The sequence below is a fragment of the Rana temporaria genome, chromosome 1 (genome assembly GCF_905171775.1).
Source record: "Rana temporaria chromosome 1, aRanTem1.1, whole genome shotgun sequence".
NCBI classification, from domain to species: Eukaryota; Metazoa; Chordata; class Amphibia; order Anura; family Ranidae; genus Rana; species Rana temporaria.
The window spans coordinates 362,780,378-362,800,855 of record NC_053489.1 but is presented as its reverse complement, the minus strand read 5'-3'; the positions used below and the strand labels follow the sequence as shown (position 1 = coordinate 362,800,855).

At 45.3% G+C, this 20,478-nt stretch overlaps 1 protein-coding gene across 1 annotated transcript in view; it reads left to right on the top strand.

Annotated features, from left to right (window-relative positions):
* The window catches only part of POLRMT (RNA polymerase mitochondrial), a 271,113-nt gene that overhangs the window by 216,843 nt on the left and 33,792 nt on the right, over nt 1-20,478 (top strand). The window contains exons 16-18 of the mRNA XM_040322078.1: nt 5,992-6,044; nt 7,450-7,548; nt 15,996-16,068. Of these exons, the coding sequence (XP_040178012.1) occupies nt 5,992-6,044; nt 7,450-7,548; nt 15,996-16,068 (225 nt within the window). The remainder of the gene's footprint in view (nt 1-5,991; nt 6,045-7,449; nt 7,549-15,995; nt 16,069-20,478) is intronic.

Sequence of the window (20,478 nt, the reverse complement as noted above, 5' to 3'; positions counted from 1 at the left end):
AGTGGCCTCAACTTTCCATCGGTCGCAAGAAATAATTCTACCAACATTTTCCTCAGTTCCGGCTAATGCAGGAGAAGAAGCTTTCCATACACTGGATGTAAGGAGATGTCTGTTACAGTTCCTTTCCGTCACCAAGGAGTTCAGGAAATCAAACACTCTTTTTGTGGTATTCTCCGGTTCCCGAAAAGGGGAAAAAGCTTCTAAGAGTACGCTCGGTAGGTGGCTTAGAGAAGCAATTTCTGAAGCCTATCAAGCAAAAGGAGAAGTTCCTCCTTCAGGGATCGCTGCTCACTCTACAAGGTCAACCGCAGTTTCCTGGGCCGAAAGGGCCGGTGCTACGCCTGATCAGATCTGTAAGGCTGCTACTTGGTCCAGTTTTTCAACTTTTATTCGGCACTACAGGTTGGACTTGCTGTCGGCCGCAGATCAAGCCTTCGGCAGGAAGGTACTGCAGGCAGTAGTCCCACCCTAGGATAAGTTACTTGGTTATCCTCTCCAAGGTTGTCCTGAAAGGCGATTTGAGAAAGGCCTAGTTAGACTTACCGGTGACGGTATTTCTAAGAGCCTTTCAGGACAACCGCTATTTCCCTCCCTAAATGTATATTAAAAAAGTAAAGTATGTATCTATCATGGTGTTGTGGTTCTGTGCTTTGTTTTCCAGTGCCGGAGGCCACACAATAACTGAAGCCATGGTGGAAGAGGAGGGATTTAAAGCCTGTGGGTGTTTCCTACAGAAGAGGCGGAGCTGCGCTCTCTCCAAGGTTGTCCTGAAAGGCTCTTAGAAATACCGTCACCGGTAAGTCTAACTAGGCCTTTCACACGGAGCGGACCGTTTCTGGGTCTGCTCCGTGTGTCTCCGTCGGCTCGGCGGGGATCCCCGCTGAGCTGTCGGCGGATAGGGCGCTCCCCGCACACAGTGCAGGGACCGCCCTGTCTGAGCTCCGCTCTGCCCTATGGGGAACCGGATGCAGACGGACCGTCTGTCCGTCTGCATCAGTTCCGTTCCGCCGGACGGAAGAAAAATAGGGTTTTCGTCCGTCTGAAAACCGGATCCCGACGGACGTGGACGCTAGCGGATGCTCCATCCGCTAATGGACGCGATCCCATAGGGATGTATTACAAGTCCGTTAACGGACCTGTAAAAACGGACAGGCAGAGCGGACGTCTGAAAGGGGCCTAAGGGGCCTACATGCTCAGACTTCACCTTTTTACTATTAATATATTTGAAGAATTTCTTGGAGTTTGTCCTACTATCTTTTGCAATCTATCGTTCGTTTTGAATTTTTGCATCCTTGATTTCCTTTTTACATATCCTGTTATATTCTTTGTAACATTTAAATGACACTAGTGTTCATTTTTTTTTTTTTTTATATTTTTTAACGGCTCTTTTCTTATTGTTTATAGCTTTTTTGAGCCACATAGGTTTTATTTTTAGCCTTTTAAACTTTTTGCCCATGGGAATATACTTTGCAGTGAGGTCCCAAACAGTCTTTTTGAAGAATTCACATTTCTGTTCTGTGTTCATCGGTGCCAATAGTCCCTCCCAGTCCAAGTCCTGGAGAGCAGCCCTCATCCTTGGAAAATTTGCGCTCTTAAAATTTCAGTTTTTTTTATCTTTCCTGTATGTATTTCTTGCTTATAGTTAACATTAAATGAAATCATGTTATGATCACTGCTACCCAGGTGTTCCTTTATCTGAACATTAGTAATAAGCTCTGCATGGCTTGAGATTACCAGGTCCAACAGAGCATCATGCCGCGTACACACGATCATTTTTTCCGCATGAAAAAAACGTTGTTTCAAAAAAATGTCATTTAAAATGGTTGTGTGTGGGCTTCACATAATTTTTCGGGTTCTGAAAAACGAAAAAATTTTTTTTCGAACATGCTGCATTTTTTAACGACGTTTTAAACTATGTTGTTTTTCGGGTTGTAAAAAATGATCGTGTGTGGGCTAAAACGACGTTAAAAACCTGCGCATGCTCAGAAGCAAGTTATGAGACGGGAGCGCTCGTTCTGGTAAAACTACCGTTCATAATGGAGTAAGCACATTCATCACGCTGTAACAGACAGAAAAGCGCAAATCGTCTTTTACTAACATGGAATCGGCTAAAGCAGCCCCAAGGGTGGCGTCATCCGCATGGAACTTCCCCTTTTATAGCGCCGTTGTACGTGTTGTACGTCACCGCGCTTTGCTAGAGCATTTTTAAAAATGATGGTGTGTGGGCAACGTCATTTTAATGATGAAGTTGGAAAAACTTTGTTTTTTTTTCTACATGCCGAAAAACGTCATTTTTTTTAATGCCGAAAAAATGATCGTGTGTACGCGGCATAATTCCTAGTTGGGGCTTCAATAAACTGGACCATACAATTGTCCTGCGATAGGTTTTTCAATTTTTGCCCTTTAACTGTCCCAGCAGTGCCATTACTCCAGTCAATTTCTGGGTAGTTAAAATCCCCTATTATCACCATCCCAGCCCTTGCAGCCCTTTCCATTTGTGCAAGGAGCTGAGTCTCCACCTCCTCATTAACATTGGGTGATCTATAACAAACTCCAATGATTAACTTTGAACTACGCACATCTGTATGCAGTTCAACCCATAATGCTTCAGCCTCATCACACTCTCCATCAACCAGGTCCTCTTTCACACTCACTTTGGATCAAAGCCCCCGCAGTGGTCCCAATACACAGCTCCGGTCGGTGACATCATTCCCGGAGTTACTTCCGGATATAGCGAGCTCTGGCGCTGTGATTGGCAGGAGCCGCGATGGCGTCACTCCCGCGCGTGCTGTTGCTTCAGGGCTCTTCTGGGCCATAATCTGTGGGTAGGAGGCCCACCCACAGTCCCTTCCAAAACACACAGTGACAGTGGGTTCTGTCACATAAGGGTTTTCAATCACTTTAAAGTGAATAACGGTACTCCAAGTTCACTATACAGTGCATCCGGGAAGTATTCACAGCGCTTCACCTTTTCCACATTTTGTTAGGTTACAGCCTTACACCAAAATGGTTTAAAATCATTATTTTTCTAAAATTTTTACAAACAATACCCCATAATGACAACATGAAAATAGTTTGTTTGAAATTTTGGCAAATTTATTAAAAATAAACAGGGAAAAAAATTACATGTACATACGTATTCACAGCCTTTTCTTAATAGTTTGTTAAAGTACCTTTGGCATGTCTTTTCGAGTATGGTGCTACAAGCTTGGCACACCTATTTTTGGGCAGTTTCTTCCATTCTTCTTTGCAGGACCTCTCCATCCCCATCAGGTTGGATGGGTGCGTCGGTGCACAGCCATTTTTAAATCTCTCCAGAGATATTCAATTGGATTCAAATCTGGGCTCTGGCTGGGCCACTCAAGGACATTCACAAAGTTGTCCCGTAGCCACTCTGTTGTTATGTTGGTTGTGTGCTTAGGGTCGCTGTCTTGTTAGATGAACATTCGCCCAAGTCTGAGGTCCAGAGCACTCTGGAGGAGGTTTTAATCAAGTATGTCTCTTTACATTGCTGCATTCATCTTCCCTTTTATCCTGACTAGTCTCCCAGTTCCTGCCGCTGAAAAACACCCCCATAGCATGATGCTGCTACCACTATGCTTCACTGTATCAATGGTATTGGCCAGGTGATGAGCGGTGCCTGGTTTTCGCCAGACATGACGCTTGCCATTCAGACCAAAGAATTCAGGTGCTGTTTGGAAAACTACAGGCAGGCTGTCATGTGCCTTTTACTGAGAAGTGGCTTCCGTCTGGCCATACAAGCTTGATTGGTTTCTGCAAGGGTATGCAAACTTTTGAGCCCAACTGTGTATATATACACAGTATCTCACAAGAGGGAGTACACCCCTCACATTTTTGCAAATATTTTATTTTATTTTCATGTGACTTTGAAGAAATTACACTTTGCTACATCGTACGGGCCCGACAGAGTGGGCTTTTATACACCATTCCCCATGGCTGTAGCCTCCGGGATTGTGTAAATCTGACAAGCAGACTCCTGCCTATCAGGTGGAAGCATTCAGGCACTACTGTCTGATTGCTTCCACTTGACCCCAGTAATGGGCGGGAAAGAATGTAATGCAATGCGAACAGATCTCCTCCGTAATGGTAAACCAGGGGTCGTCAACCCTGTCCTCGGGGGCCCACTAACAGGCCAGGTTTGCAAGATATTTGAAATGCATCACAGGTGATATCATTTTCTGCTCAGTGATTGCAGTATTCTAGTCTGCATCTCCCCAAGGTAATACATAAATCCTGGCCTGTCAGTGGCCCCTGAGGACAGGGTTGATGACCACTGTGCTAAACTGATGACCTATAGGGGCTTTAAAAGTGTTGCCTATGGAAAATATAGGATACTGAAGTTTGTTGTCATTTCACAGGCGCACGCAAATTTAAGGTTTGACATGTTGGGTATCTGTTTACCAAGTGCAACCTTGTCTTTTATATTTTAGCAAAAAAGTGGGTAGTTTATTGTATTTGTGTGTCCTATTAACATGGATGAGCTCATCTATGATAGATTAGAGGAACTAAATGTATTCTCTCTTGAGAAGAGGAAATTGGGGGGAGAATATGATCAACATGTATGAATTCATAAGTGGTCCATATAGTGAACTTGATGTGGAGTTATTCACTTTAAGATCATCAGAGGACAAGGAAGGGGTCACTTTTTACATCTGGAGGAAAATAACTTTATTCTCCAAATACGGAAAGGTTTCTTCACAGTAAGAGCTGTGAAAATGTGGAATAGGCTCCCTCAAGAGCTGGTTCTGGCCAGCTCAGTAGATTGCTTTAAAAAAGGCCTGGATTATGTCCTAAATGTACATAAGTCTAGCTGGATACTAACATTTATAGTTTAAAGTTGATCCAGGAAATATCCGATTGCCTCTCAGGGGATCAGGAAGGATTTTTTTTCCCCCTTGGATCATAATTGCTGGGGTTTTTTGCCTTTCTCTGGATTGACTGTGGGTATGGGATTGTATGATATTGTTTTTCCCATTTAATGGGTTGGACTGGATGGACTTGTCTTTTTTCAACCTGACTAACTATGTAATTTTATTGTATTTTTTTAATGAAATTTTGCATTTCCTAGACATTTGTGGTAATATTGCGTGACATAAGAAAATGGGAACTACCACTATTTTATTCTCTAGGGTGTCTGCTTTCAGAAAATATATAATGTTTTGAGGTTTTTATGTAATCTTCAGGGCTAAAATGTTTTTTTTAAGCATGTGTGCAAAATAGGCTCTGGCAGCAAAAGGGTTCAGCTGGTGACGTGCTTGGGAAACACACCTACTCACAGAACCCTGTTTCAGTAAAAGGCTTCATGTACCCTGGTTTATTGTAAATGCTTGTTTCTCCTGACAGGAGAAAATCTGCGTTAAAAACTCACGTAGGCTGTATTTATTTTTAAACCAGTTTAGGTGAGTTTAGCAGCATTTGGTGTTTGGGAGTTTATTTCATTGGCCAGAATTTTAATTTATTCTGGCCATTGAGATGAATAAATGCGCCTAGCGTTTAGGTGCTTATAGACGCATTTAGCGGTTTAAATACCGGTAAACCCTTGTCCTGAAAGCGTTTTTTGTGTTTTCAGAGGAATGCTGGTAAACTATGCTGTCTGTAAGCTCCTCTAAATGACTATGTGTACATGGACACAAAGAATAACAGAGGAGATTTTAGGGGCTTCAGCAAAAAATACCCAACTGCTGCTAAATGTTAATTTAGCATCTGAAGTGTACATGAGGCCTTAGGGGCCAGAACTCAGTGGAGTTTGTAAGTCATTCCTGCATCCCAAAGTCCTTTTTATTTTTTTCTTGTTTGCAGAATTGTATTGAATTCCCTTGCTGGCATATATGCAGTTTATAAAAGTCCTGAAATGCTAATTAATAGCTTTGCTGGCAACAAATGTCAGATATTCTAAACCTGGTAGCAGTGTTGTGCAATGCTGTTTGTCAAGCTGTTATTTATAGAATTTTTGTTCTTATTTTTTTCCAGTTCAAAAGTAATTTGCAGAAGCTACATGTGACAAACAGAAGTGATGCCGATGAGTAAGTGACGTTTTACTATCATTGTTTTCCATCAGTAAAATTTTCACATTGGTAATGAACTAAGCAGATAATCCAGTGCAGGGAAGAGCATAAAATTATCTTTGTAGCTAACCACCACAGCCATTTCGACTTCCTTTTAATTTTCTCGCCTGCCATTCTGTTCGCTTCCAGAAGTGAATAGAAATAGCCGATACTTCCAGGTATAAGGTAGCAAGCATGCGATTATGTCCCATCTACGCCATGTGATAGTGCTGTTGTTTGGCAATTGGCCACTCATGCATCAGGGACAATGCATAGAAGAAAGGAGTAAGTCTACACAGACTAAGCTTGTTATGGAGCTTACAAATGGCTGCTTCTCCTGGCAGAAAACAAAGCTGTGAGGAAGTGAAGGCTAATGAAATAAAGGTTGTTGAAGGGGCCAAATTTAAAATTAACCGGTGCCTTTGCAAAGAACTTGTTACCAGCATTGCCTGTGTTCTCCTTGCAGTCGATATTTCCCCAGTAATTACCCCAGTAGCAAGGAGAACTGTGTGGCTTCCATTTAGGTACATCACTAATTCTCACTCCAAATCAACAGAGACTAGTGGTTAGAAGCAGCAGGGTCTTAGATCTCACATTGCAAATATACAGTTTTAAGGCTGCAGACACAGGAGTGCCTAGGCATCCTCACATACCAGAAACTGCACTACTATAGGTAAGCTAAGAGTCATTTCTCAGTAAAGGAAAAGAGGTCCATCGCCTTTAGTCACCAGCAAAAAACTGAGGACTCACATGGTGGGGTAGGGTTACAGGAAAGGTGCCCAGGGTGCTATCCTCAAAAGCTTAGCCAGTGTCTAATTACCTGAAGGTACAAACCTAGAACTCTGGTCCATAAATACTTAGCCTGTGTCTTGTACTGTACAATTAGGATAGATTTTTCAGATTACAGCTCAAGCACGATTAGCATGTCTAAATATTCCTTTATGTATGTTTTTTAGGCTCAGTTGCACTTTAGACATTCACCACTTTTTTTGCTTGTAGTTTCCATACATGACAGTTATTGGGACTAGAATAATATACACTTATGCCCAGTATGCCGCTTCATCCTTTAAATTGTTGATACCAGCTTTTTCCTAAGTTTTCCATCCCCCTAGGACATGCTGTGCTGCAATGTTTCTCAAATTCAGTCCTCGAGTATCTCCAACAGGTCATGTTTTCAGGATTTCCCTCAGATAAAACGGCTGTGGTAGTTACTAAGGCAGTGAAACTGATCAAATCACCTGTGCAAAATAATGGAGAGCCTGAAAACATGACCTGTTGGGGGTACTTGAGGACTGGAGTTGAGAAACCTTGCTGTGCTATGCTTGGGTGCATTCCCTTGATTATAATTGTGGTCATTAAGCGCTAATGTGTCTTCTCATTTTAGGAAGCCCGATACCATGAAGCAGAAGAATGCTTTCCCCCCAAACTTTATTCATTCTTTGGATTCTGCACACATGATGCTCACTGCTTTGCATTGCTATGCGTAAGTTGTGCTAATGAAATATCACTATGTTATTTAGGCATTTGATATCGAACAAATGCTCCTGTATGTATTTCTGAGTTGCTGGAACCAAATCACTTTTATCCGCGCTAATGTAAGGTCCTACCACAGAATTGTCCAATCCATTTCTGTATAATACTGTTAATTGTAGCTAGTAGTTAAATATGCATGTGTAACATGCCCCAAATTCAGTCCTAGGTGACTACTACATAGTCAGTCTGGCTTAAAGACAAATCCATCTAGTTCAACCAATAGAAGAAAAAACACACACACACACACACACACACACTCTTAGAGGGAAAAAGTATTTGATACCCTGCTGACTTTGTACATTTGCCCACGGACAAATCAATGATCCGTCTATAATTTGAATGCGAGGTTTATTTTAACCGTGAGACAAAATAACAGCAAAAGAATTCAGTAAAAAGCATTTCGAAAAAGTTATAAATTGATTTGCATTTTAATGAGTAAAATAACTATTTGACCCCTTCGCAAAACATGACTTGGTACTCTGATTGCGAACAAGGGTTTTGCCACCGAGGTCAGACATTTCTTGTAGTTGGCCGCCAGGTTTGCACACATCTCAGGAGGGATTTTGTCTCACTCCTTTTTGCAGATCCTTTATAAATCAATAAGGTTTTCGAGGCTGATGTTTGGTAACTTAAACTTTCAGCTTTCTTCACATATTTTTTTTATCTGATTAAGGCCTGGAGACTGGCTAGGCCACTCCAGGATATTAATGTGCTTCTTCTTGAGCCACTCCTTTGTTGCCTTAGCCATGTGTTTTTGGTCATTGTCATGCTGAAATAACTATCCATGACCCATTTTCAATGCCCTGGCTGAGGGAAGGAGGTGCTCACCTAAAATGTGATGGTACATGGCCCCACCCATCTTGCCTTTTGATGCAGTGAAGTTTTCCTGTCCCCTAATGTTTCCATCTCCATGTTTGACAGTGGGGGGGGGGGGGGGTGTTCTTGGGGTCATAGGCAGCATTCCTCCTCCTCCAAACACGACGAATTGAGTTGATGCAAAGAGCTTGATTTTGGTCTCATCTGACCACAACACTTTCACCCACTTCCCTCTGAATTATTCGTAAACTTTAGATGGGGCCTGTACATGTGATTTCTTGAGCATGGGGACCTTACAGGCGCTACAGGATTTCAGTCCTTCGTGGCGTAGTGTGTTACCAATTGTTTTCTTCTGGGCTGATTCCTCACCGTCCCCATGATCATTGAAACTCCATAAGGTGAGATATTGCATGGAGCCCCAGATCGAATCAGATTGACAGTTAGTTTGTGTTTCTTCCATTTGCAAATAATCGCACCAACTGTTGTCGCCCTCCCACCAAGCTGCTTGGCGATGGTTTTTGTAGCCTATTACAGCCTTGTGTAGGTCTACAATCTTGTCCCTGACATCTTTGGACAGCTCTTTGGTCTTGGCCAAAGTGGAGAGATTAGAATCTGATTGATTTTCTTCTGTGGAAAGGTGTCTTTTAAGAGAGTGCTCCTAATCTCAGCTAGTTACCTGTATAGAAGACACCTAAGAGCCAGAAATCTTGCTGATCTTACTTTTTCTTTATTGTACATCACGGGACACAGAGCGGCATATTCATTACTATACGGGTTATATGGAGTACCTTCAGGTGTTGACACTGGCAATCTCAAACAGGAAATGCCCCTCCCTATATAACCCCCTCCCATAGGAGGAGTACCTCAGTTTTTACGCCAGTGTCTTAGGTGTTAGTCATGGTTTAGCTTGCCTCCGCATCCTTGGGATTAGGTGAGCTACCGGTTCTGTCCAAAAAAGCCTCAGCGCTAAAGTGGTCAGTAACCGGACCCCAAACCCTTGGGGTATAGCCCATAATGCTTTTCTTTTTAGAGAGCTGGACCCTGGGCCCAGAACTTAGAAAACCTTTGGGTGCCTAATGTTTTCTGTTGCCAGGGTGCTATATGGGCCCAGGACAGTGGATCCTTCATAGGAACCCAGGGCCTGAAGGTCTAGACATCCCCACCGAGATGGGGGAAGATTGGGCCTCTTGCTTGGCAAAGTCCTGCGGCATGGAGCAGGTAAGTGAGGGGAAAACTTGCGGAACTTGGTTCTTAGCAGGTTTTTTCTGGGGGGTCACAGGGGACATGCCTAAAGTTATGCACTGCATCTGGCAAACTAGTCACATATCATAAAGATAGGATGGCTCTATATGTATTATTCCCCATAAGATGTGACCTCCCTTGTAGTGTTGGAAAAGCATTGAGTGGGGCCTGTGTGATATAAAAGTATATGTGTGTGTCAGAGAGCTGTGCTTACCTGCAAGCCTCCAGGCGATGCTCCATTCAGTCTTCCCCCTCAGAGCCTGCAAAGCAGGCAAAACGCTGACCTCCTCGTGGTTCCAGGCTGCAGGCTGCAGTTTGCTGGAGCAGAGAGGTCCCTTCCTCCCAACCCCCCCCCCTGTCGGGAGGGGCATTTCCTGTTTGAGATTGCTGGGGGGGAAGGGCGGGTCAGTGGCTTAAGGAAGGGGCGGCCCTTCCTTGTTTGTTCCATACAGCTCATTCAATACTTTGGAACTGGGGAGGAAAGACCAGAGCGGCAGCACGGGGCGCCGAGGACACACAGTGGCCAGAAAGGATATTGCAGTCTTCAGAAGACTGTTTTCAAGCCTAGAAATAGGCTGTTTCTTTTCCATCTCATAGTTTTTCTTTGCAATACTACTCAGGGGGACAGAATGTTTTTTCTTTCCTGGATTTGAAACAAAAACGAAAAAAAAAAAAAAAAAAAAAGAAAAGTCATCTAGGGGAGAGGAAGCATTTTTTATCCCCCAAACAGGTGTTTGGGCAATTAACTTTTATAGTTCCAAATACCAATAGGTAGCAGGTGTACCTCGGTATTGTACCATGGCATCCGGGTCAGAGGGTACAAGAGGTGGGGATTCCCCCAGAGAGTCTGAGGTCTCGGACAAAGCTATGCCGCTGCTTTCCCCACAGGGAGCCTTGGGGCCATCGGGATCTGGGGCTGGAGCTGGCGCGGGTCAGTCCAACCCTAAGATGGTCACGGACGAGGTATTACTCACCTCTTTAAGAGAGATGGAGAAAAGAATGGGAAAAATGATAGCCACAGCTATGCGGGGCAGTAAACGGATTAGATCTCCGTCGCCCGAGCGCGGACCCTCAGAAGAGGAGGTCCTTTCCTCAGGGGAATTGGACGACCTCTTGGACAAGGACCAAGTAGGTTCAGGGATCGAAGATCCGGATACAGAGGAGTCTGGAGCAGTCTCCCAAGGGGAGAGCTGGTGGATTCAAGCCTTAACGGACTTGGTCCATAATGCATTCAACTTGCCAGTACCAGATCTCCAGGTATCTACGGTTTCAGCTTTGGGCTCACTGAGGGCGCCTCAAAGCAATGCAGTATTTCCGATCCACCCTCTACTAGAGGGAGTTTTGTTCCAAGATTGGAACAAGCCAGATAAAATCTTCTTACCACCTAAAAGATTCTCTGCCCTATATCCTATGGAAGATAAATTTTCCAAGAAATGGGCTACTCCTGCAGTGGACGCAGCCATCTCATGTATTAACAAATCATTAACATGCCCTGTAGAAAACATACAGGTATTCAAGGATCCAGTTGATAAACGCTTGGAAGCACTACTTAAGAACTCCTTCACTACTGCAGGGGCAGTAGTACAGCCAGCTGTGGCTGCGATTGGGGTTGCTCAAGCATTATCGGATTAAGTTAAGCAGATGCTTAAACTTATTCCTGCCCAGCAGGCAGAAGAATTTTCGGATGTCCCTAGGGCCATATGTTTTACAGTAGACGCAATTAAGGATTCTATCCAGCAAGCGTCACGTTTATCGTTATCCCTTATCCATATGAGAAGACTCTTATGGTTAAAAAGCTGGGAGGCCGAGCCCCCATGCAAGAAGCTCCTGGTAGGGTTCCCCTTCCATGGAGGACGACTCTTCGGAGAAGACCTAGATAAATACATTCAAACCATTTCAAATGGCAAAAGTACTCTCTTGCCAACTAAGAGGAAGTTTCAGGGGCCTGCGTTTAAACGACAGTACTCCCCTGGGCAGGGGCCCTCTAATGCCAAACAGTATCGACGAAAGCAAACTTCGGCTTCAACAGCATATCACAAGGACAGGCTGCTAGAGGCAGAAAGCAGTGGGTTCGCAAACCAGCAAAACCAGCCCCCAAGCCGACCTTATGAAGGGGCGCCCCCACCCACGAAGGTGGGGGGAAGGCTGCGACTCTTTTCAGAGGTTTGGGAAGCCAGCATTCCCGACGAGTGGGTACGGTCTTCCGTGGCCACGGGCTACAAATTAGATTTCCTAAGGTTTCCTCCTCTTCATTTCCAGGAGTCGAGGATTCCAAACGATCCGGAGAAAGGAGCCGCATTAATGTCGGCATTAAATCATCTACTTTCCCAGGAAGTAATAGTAGAGGTACCAGTCCTGGAACAGGGGCTAGGTTTCTACTCCAACCTATTCATCATCCCGAAGTCCAATGGAGATGTCAGGCCAATTTTGGACCTAAAGATGGTAAATGCATACCTAAAGATCCGCTCATTTCGGATGGAATCCGTGCGGTCAGCAGCTACCACACTCCAAAAGGACGACTTCATGGCGTCCATAGACATAAAGGATGCCTACCTTCATCTTCCAATTTATCAGCCACATCAAAAATATCTACGCTTCATGGTGGCTTCGCGTCACTTCCAATTCGTGGCGCTTCCCTTCGGGTTGGCTACGGCCCCCCGGGTGTTCACGAAGGTCCTAGCTCCAATCCTAGCCAAACTAAGGATCCAAGGGGTCACGATCCTAGCATACCTGGACGACCTCCTAGTCATAGATCACTCGTCTCCCGGCTTGGAGCGAGCAGTGGCCCTCACGGTCCAATACCTCGAGAAGTTCGGCTGGGTCCTAAATCGAGAAAAGTCAGCTTTCCTGCCCACAAGGCAGTTGGAATATCTCGGCATGAGATTAGACACAGAACAACAAAGAGTGTTTCTACCTCTGAGGAAGGTCAAAGCCATCAAGGAATTAATCCTACTGGTTCTAAGCAAGAAGGAACCGACTATTCGCCTATGTATGAGGTTACTAGGCAAGATGGTGGCCACATTCGAGGCGGTACCATACGCCCAGAGCCACACTCGCATCATGCAGGCAGCCATCCTGTCAGCATGGAGCAGAAGGCCACAGGCCTTGGATATCCCGTTGCCGCTCTCATCAAGAGTCCGACAAAGTCTGTGTTGGTGGTTAGACCCTCAGAATCTACTGAAGGGGAAGTCTTTCAGCCCAGTGGCTTGGAAGATAGTGACCACAGACGCCAGCCTGACGGGCTGGGGAGCAATTTTGGATGGTTGCACTCGCCAAGGTACTTGGGCAACGCCAGAGAAGCAGTTGCCCATCAACATCTTGGAGCTCAGAGCTGCTCGACTAGCCCTCAGGGCTTGGACGTCAAAATTGCAGGGGTTCCCGGTGAGAATTCAATCAGACAATGCCACGGCCGTGGCATACATAAATCACCAAGGGGGAACCAGGAGTCAAGCCGCTCAGAGAGGTGAGCTTGATTCTCCTATGGGCAGAGGCTCATGTGCCCTGCATATCGGCAATATTCATTCCAGGAGTGGACAACTTTCAGGCGGACTTCTTAAGCCGCCAGACTCTTTTGCCGGGGGAATGGTCTCTGCATCCACAAATCTTTCAAGCACTCTGCCAAAGATGGGGAGTGCCGGACGTGGATATCATGGCATCGAGACTCAACAAGAAGCTAGACAGGTTCATGTCCCGCTCAAGGGATCCGATGGCCTGCGGAACCGATGCGTTGGTTTGCCCTTGGCATCAGTTCAAACTTCTTTATGCGTTTCCCCCGCTCCAGTTACTACCCCGCCTGCTGCGCAGGATCCGGGTGGAGCACATACCAGTCATCCTGGTAGCTCCAGCATGGCCCAGAAGGGCATGGTACTCACTAATCTTAAGGATGGTAGTGGGAGACCCTTGGACTCTTCCTCTACGGCCAGACCTGCTATCGCAAGGTCCGATTCTCCACCCTGCCTTACGGCATCTAAATTTGACGGCCTGGAAGCTGAATCCCTGATTTTCAGGGGTAGAGGTCTGTCTCAGAAAGTAATCTCTACCCTAATCAGAGCCAGGAAACCGGTCTCTAGGGTGATTTATTACAGGGTCTGGAAGGCCTATGTAGGCTGGTGTGAGTCCAAGCGATGGCTTTCTCGCAAATTTACCATCGATAGAGTATTAAGTTTTCTCCAGCTAGGAGTGGATAAAGGATTGGCATTAAGCACAATCAAAGGACAGATTTCTGCTCTGTCAGTGTGGTTTCAGCGGCCGCTGGCCACCCACTCGCTGGTTAAGACCTTCCTTCAAGGGGTCTTACGTATTAAACCTCCAGTTAAATCCCCGCTTTGCCCGTGGGATTTAAACCTTGTTCTGTCAAGTTTACAGAAACAACCGTTTGAGCCGTTGGCTGAAATTCCTTTGGTTTTACTGACAAGAAAGTTAGTATTTTTGGTCGCCATAGTTTCTGCAAGAAGAGTATCGGAACTGGCGGCCTTATCCTGTAAGGAACCATATCTTATTTTTCATAAGGACAGGGTCGTTCTCCGCCCTCATCCTTCCTTCCTACCGAAGGTTGTATCCAGTTTTCATTTGAACCAGGATTTGGTATTACCATCCTTCTTCCCTAAACCTACTTCCAGAAAGGAAGGGTTGCTGCATACCTTGGATATCGTCAGGGCCATGAAGGCCTATCTTAAAGCTACAAAGAAGATCCGGAAAACAGATGTGCTGTTCATATTACCGGATGGGCCCAAGAAGGGGCAGGCAGCTGCAAAGTCCACCATTTCTAGGTGGATTAAGCAATTAATCACTCAGGCCTACGGCTTGAAAGGGTTGCCTCCTCCAGTATCATTAAAGGCTCATTCTACTAGGGCCATGGGCGCCTCCTGGGCAGCACACCACCAGATCTCTATGGCTCAAGTTTGCAAGGCGGCAACCTGGTCTTCTGTCCACACGTTTACAAAATTCTACCAGTTGGACGTAAGAAGGAAGTCTGATACAGCCTTTGGGCAGGCAGTGCTGCAGGCTGCAGTTTGAGACCCTCGGATTCCGGGGGCTCCTCTTTTTTGAGTTAAATTTAAAATTTAAGATTATTTTTCTCAACTAAGTTGGATTTATTATGATTTGAGTATTTCTCTAAATTAAATCCTTTTGTCTTGGAGATGTTCTCCCTCCCCTCATTGTGAGCATTGCTTTGGGACATCCCATATAGTAATGAATATGCCGCTCTGTGTCCCGTGATGTACGATAAAGAAAAAGGGATTTTTAATACAGCTTACCTGTAAAATCCTTTTCTTGGAGTACATCACGGGACACAGAGCTCCCACCCCTCTTTTTGGGGACCATTTTGGGAGGCATACTGCTTGCTACAAAACTGAGGTACTCCTCCTATGGGAGGGGGTTATATAGGGAGGGGCATTTCCTGTTTGAGATTGCCAGTGTCAACACCTGAAGGTACTCCATATAACCCGTATAGTAATGAATATGCCGCTCTGTGTCCCGTGATGTACTCCAAGAAAAGGATTTTACAGGTAAGCTGTATTAAAAATCCCTTTTTTTCGCTCATTAAAAAGCAAATCAATTTATCTTTTTTTTAATTGCATATTTTTTTTTGTTATTCTGTGATCCTAGTTGTTATCACTTGTGCACCACATACCCAGAACGCCACCACGTGAGTAACACTTCCTTTAGGGTATACACTTACCAGATACCTTAAGGCATATGACATATTAATATCTGGTGAGTATATACCCTGGTGGCGTTCTGGGTATGTGGTGCGTGAGTGATAACAACTAGGATCAACGTAATGAGAGCTTCACCCAAAGAAGTTATTTCACCTTTTTCTCTTATATGTGGAATCGTATAAAAGCTTGTCACATGTGGCTGGGCTGACATGAGTGCTGCTATGACATTTTAAGGACATAAAATGTGTTGGACTTTTTTAAATGCTAGTATTTTTAAACTCCAATGGAGATTAACTTTGAAATACGCACATCTATATGCAGTTCCACCCATAATGCTTCAGCCACATCACACTCTCCATCAACTAGGTCCTCTTTCACACTCGCTTTGAGATCACTTTTTACATGGAGACAGACACCACCGCCTTTCCTTTGTACTCTGTCTCTCCAAAAGAGTGCATAGCCAGGAATATTAATAGCCCAGTCATGTGAAGAATGAAGCCAGGATTCAGCAATACAGATGGTCAATGTTCTCGTGTACCAGCGCTTCCAACTCGCCTATATCATGTACTTTATTTTTTTAGCCCTTCATATAGAACATACAATGCTAGCATTATTAAAGAAATAGTTTTCAGTCTGACCATGCTGACCACTTTTCCTACTACTATTTTTTTGGCAGACGTGGGCTTACCTTTGTGTCGGTTCATGACTGTTTCTGGACCCATGCGGATACTGTGGACATAATGAACAAGGTGAGAAGAAGTTGTTTAATCACCATGTTTAACCCTTTCATGACTAAGCCTATTTCTGACATTTGATGTTTACAAGTTAAAATCTGTATTTTTTGCTAGAAAATTACTTGGAACTCCCAAACATTATATATATTTTTTTTAGCGAAGAATCTAGAGAATAAAATGACGATCATTGCAATATTTTATGTCACATGGTATTTGTGCGGCGGTCTTTTAAACTCAACTTTTTGGGGAAAAGGACACTTTCATGAATAAAAATAAATAAAATAAACAGTAAAGTTAGCCCTTTTTTTTTTTGTACAATGTGAAAGATGTTACGCGGAGTAAATAGATACCAAATATGTCAGGCTTCAAAATTGTGCACGCTTGTGGAATGGCAACAAACTACGGTACCTAAAAATCTCCATAGGCGACGCTTTAATTTTTTTTTTTACTGTTACCAGGTTAGAGTTAGAGGAGGTCCAGTACTAGAATTATTGCTCCCGCTCTGACGATTGTGGCGATACCTCATGTGTGATTTGAACACAGTTTACATATGCGGGCACGACTTCCGTGTGCGTTTTCTTTGCTGCACAAGCTTGCGGGGACAGGGGCGCTTTAAAAAAAATGTATCACTTTTATTGCTGTTACAAGAAATGTAAACATCCCCTATGACAGGTACTCTTTATGGAGGGATCGGGTGGTCTAAAAAAAAAACAAATCACTCCTTTGCTCTTCAAAGTATATTTTTTAAAAACCGGTGCCATTGGCAGCTGAGTAAACCGGAAGTGGCGACGTGACGTTGCTTCTGTGTTTACATACAGGAGACTGGAATGAAGCCGTTTCCGGCTTTGTGCCAGTCTGTGTCTAGACGCTGGAGAAGGTGGATCGGGTTTCCGGGGGGGGGGGGGGGGGGGGGTTAGAGGCCTGGTAAGAGCAGCGGGAGGGGGGGGATGTTCCCTCCCGCTCCTCCGGGATAACAACCAAGCGGTTGCGGCAGCTGCGGGCATCATCCCAGTATAACTCCCCTAAAGCCATCATCCCAGTTTAACCCCCTAAAGCCTAGGCCACATATATGCGTATGCTCGGCGCAAAGGGGTTAAACCCTACTAAACTGCTGTGTACATGTGCATGACAAATTATGAAATATTTTTATATACATACACATTAAAGGCAAATTGTGGAAGAGTAGTAACATTATCAGAATTTTTTTTTATGTAGTAGTTACAACTTGAGAAAATAATTTAATGTTTTTTTTTTTTTCTCAAACAAATGTTTTTATTGAGCATATATATATAAAAAAAAACAGTTTACAGTCTCCAGAGCATATTCACATTGAAAATCACATGGGAGAGTACACATAAAACAAAACTTTGTACTACATTCAAAACTCTGCATCATGGTAAAATTCCCTGGAACAAATCCCGTCTCCTCCCCCTGCGGGGCTTATAAGGTTGCTCCCAACCCGGCTGAAAAGGGTTCTAAAATAACCTGTCGTATACCAAATCTATTGGGGCAAGTCCAGGAGTGTCAAGCCACTGGGCCCATAACTTCTCATATTTGCCGCTAGTCCCCCGTCTCTGATACACTACCTTCTCCAACCTCAGAGTAACTCCCATTTGTTTAACCCATTCCTGCACTGTCGGTGGTTCAGTGTCTTTCCAGTGTCTCAGTATTAACAAGCGGGCCTGAAACAGAGCTCTACCTATAGCCTGCCTGGGTATATCCTCTGCCAGGAGACCCTCCGTAATCCCCAGGAGACACACCTTGGGCTCCAAAGGAACCTGAGCCTGGAAGGCCCTGTTAATCGTTTCCACCACCCCTGCCCAATACAGATGGAGCTTCGGGCACCGCCACAGGAGGTGAATGAGATCTCAATGGTCTCTACAGCATCTAGTACAGCAGGGGTCTACCCCCAGTCCCATCCTCGCCAGCCTGGCCGGCGTGTAATGAACCCGTAGGAGTATGTACAGCTGTGAAAGTCTCTGTGCCACGTTTAGGGAGCAAGCGGGAACCGCCTGCAAGGCCTCTTCCCACTGCTCATCCTCAAACGCTCCTACATCCTGTTCCCACCTCGCCACCGCCTTGTGAGGGGCACCTGGTAAAAAAAGGTTGAGCAGCATAGCATAGCAGCTGGATATAAAACCCTTGTAGGAGGACACATCCGATAGGTAATTAAAGACCGGTGCCACATTCATGACCCATATGTCATCCTCCCTTTGGGCTTCATATGCATGTTTGAGTTGTAGGTAGTAAAAATACATGGAAGTCGGGAGTTGAAAGTCAGCCCTGAGCTCAGCAAAAGGTCTCAGTCGTCCTGCCCTTACAATGTGTGTCATGAGGGATATGCCATGTTGTTTCCACCTTGCACCATACGGTATTTTCGCTATCTCACGGTAGTGTAAGTTGTCCCATACGGGGCTATATTTAGTGTACCCAGTCACACCCTGCATCATCCTGACCTTGTTCCAGACTTTCTGCATAAGTGCATATGTGGGAAACCGTTTGTTGGATTTCGCGTATCTCAGGGCCTCTAGTCCTTCTATCGCTTCCCCCCCGGTCGTGAATCTGAGCAGTGGAACCGATGAGTCCCTCAGATTCAGCTGGAGGTCCTGTTGAGGGCCAACCACCCTCGCAATATGCTGCGCCTGGGAGGCCAAATAGTAAAGCCAGGGATTGGGCAATGCCAATCCACCGGCCTCTTTTGGACATTGCAGTTGTTCAAGTTTAACCCTGGGGGGTTTTGCTAGCCAGATTAAAGAGCGGAAAATAGAATTAATGATTCTGAACTTTTTGAGAGGGATGACCATCGGGGAATTGTGCAATATATATAGTAATTGTGGCATAAGGATCATCTTTATCAAGTTCACCCTTCCCACCGGTGACAATTTAAGTTTGCTCCACACCTTGACCCTGTCCCTACAGCGATTAAGCAAGGGGGTAAGGTTGAGTCTGACATAGTCTAGCGGGCATGCGGTAACCTGGACACCGAGGTACCGAAAAGATTCGGAGACCGGGATGTCTTGAATAGTATGTATGGGTAGGAGAGGTCGTCGATCAAGCAGCAGCAAAGAGGACTTAGTCCAATTAATGGTCAGGCCCGAATATACGCCAAACCTCCGGACCACCTCCATGGCCTCCGTCAATGACCCGGTCGTGTCCCCAAGAAGCAGCATGGTATCGTCGGCGTATAACATAATTTTCTCGTGTAGGTCCCCAAAATGGAATCCATGAATTAATGGATCCGTCCGTATCATGACCGCGAGAGGCTCAATGGCTAGGGCAAAGAGGAGGGGCGACAACGGCACCCCTGTCTCGTGCCCCTGTGCAGGTCGAAAGTGCGCGACACCCTACCACCCTCCCTTATCGCCGCCACCGGGGATGAGTATAGGAGTTGGACCCAAGAAATGAATCCCTCTCCAAACCCAAATTTTCGCATCACCGCCCAAAGATATTCCCATTCGATGCTATCAAACGCCTTGTGTGCGTCGAGAGACAACAAAGCTCTGTCCCCCATATTATCCGCCTGGGATTGCATATTGAGAAAAAGTCTCCTCAAGTTTATAGCCGTCGATTTCTGCGGCATAAACCCTGACTGGTCAGAGTGAATAATAGTGGATATGGCACCATTCAACCTGACCGCCAGGACCTTGGCGAGAATCTTTACATCATTCTGCAACAGGGAAATTGGTCTGTAGGATCCTGGGTCAAGCGGGTCCTTGTTGGGCTTTAGGATCAGGACAATGTTTGCTCTGGTCATGGACGTGGGGAGAGTGCCCACCTCCCTTGCGGCATTAAACACCTTCAAGAGATGTGGAAGCATCAGTTCCCCGTACTGTTTGTATATCTCCACAGGGAGACCATCGTCTCCAGGGGCCTTCGAATTTGGGAACAGGCTGGTCGCCATCTGTAATTCCCCCAGGGTCAGGGGTGCCTCCAACATCTCCCTATTGGAGACAGATAGTTGTGGCAATTGGACTGGGTCTAAATATTCCCTCAGCGAATCCAGGGAATACGTGCTCCTGGATCCATAAAGGGACGAGTAGAACCCGACCAGTTCAGCAAGAACCTGGTCAGGGGAGTTCACCACCCCCCCCCCCCCAGAGGCACGTAGCGCACCTATGGAGGGAGACAACTGCTGGGCGTGGGCAATGGTGGCCAACATGCGACCAGTGTGTTCACCCTCCTCATAAAAAGCCGCCTTTTGAAAAAATCGTTTCCTCTCTGCCCCCGAAGACGTGACCCGGTACAGAATAATTTAATGTTTAATCAGACTGAAAACATAATATTTTGTGTCACTGTCCTACCAAAGGCATGTGTTGTCAATAAGGACTTGGTATGGGAGCAAGAGGATCAAAGTAACAGCCAGGAAATTAGCATTTCTTTATCCTTTAGATTGTAAGCTCCATGTGCAGGGCCCTTTTTATTCCC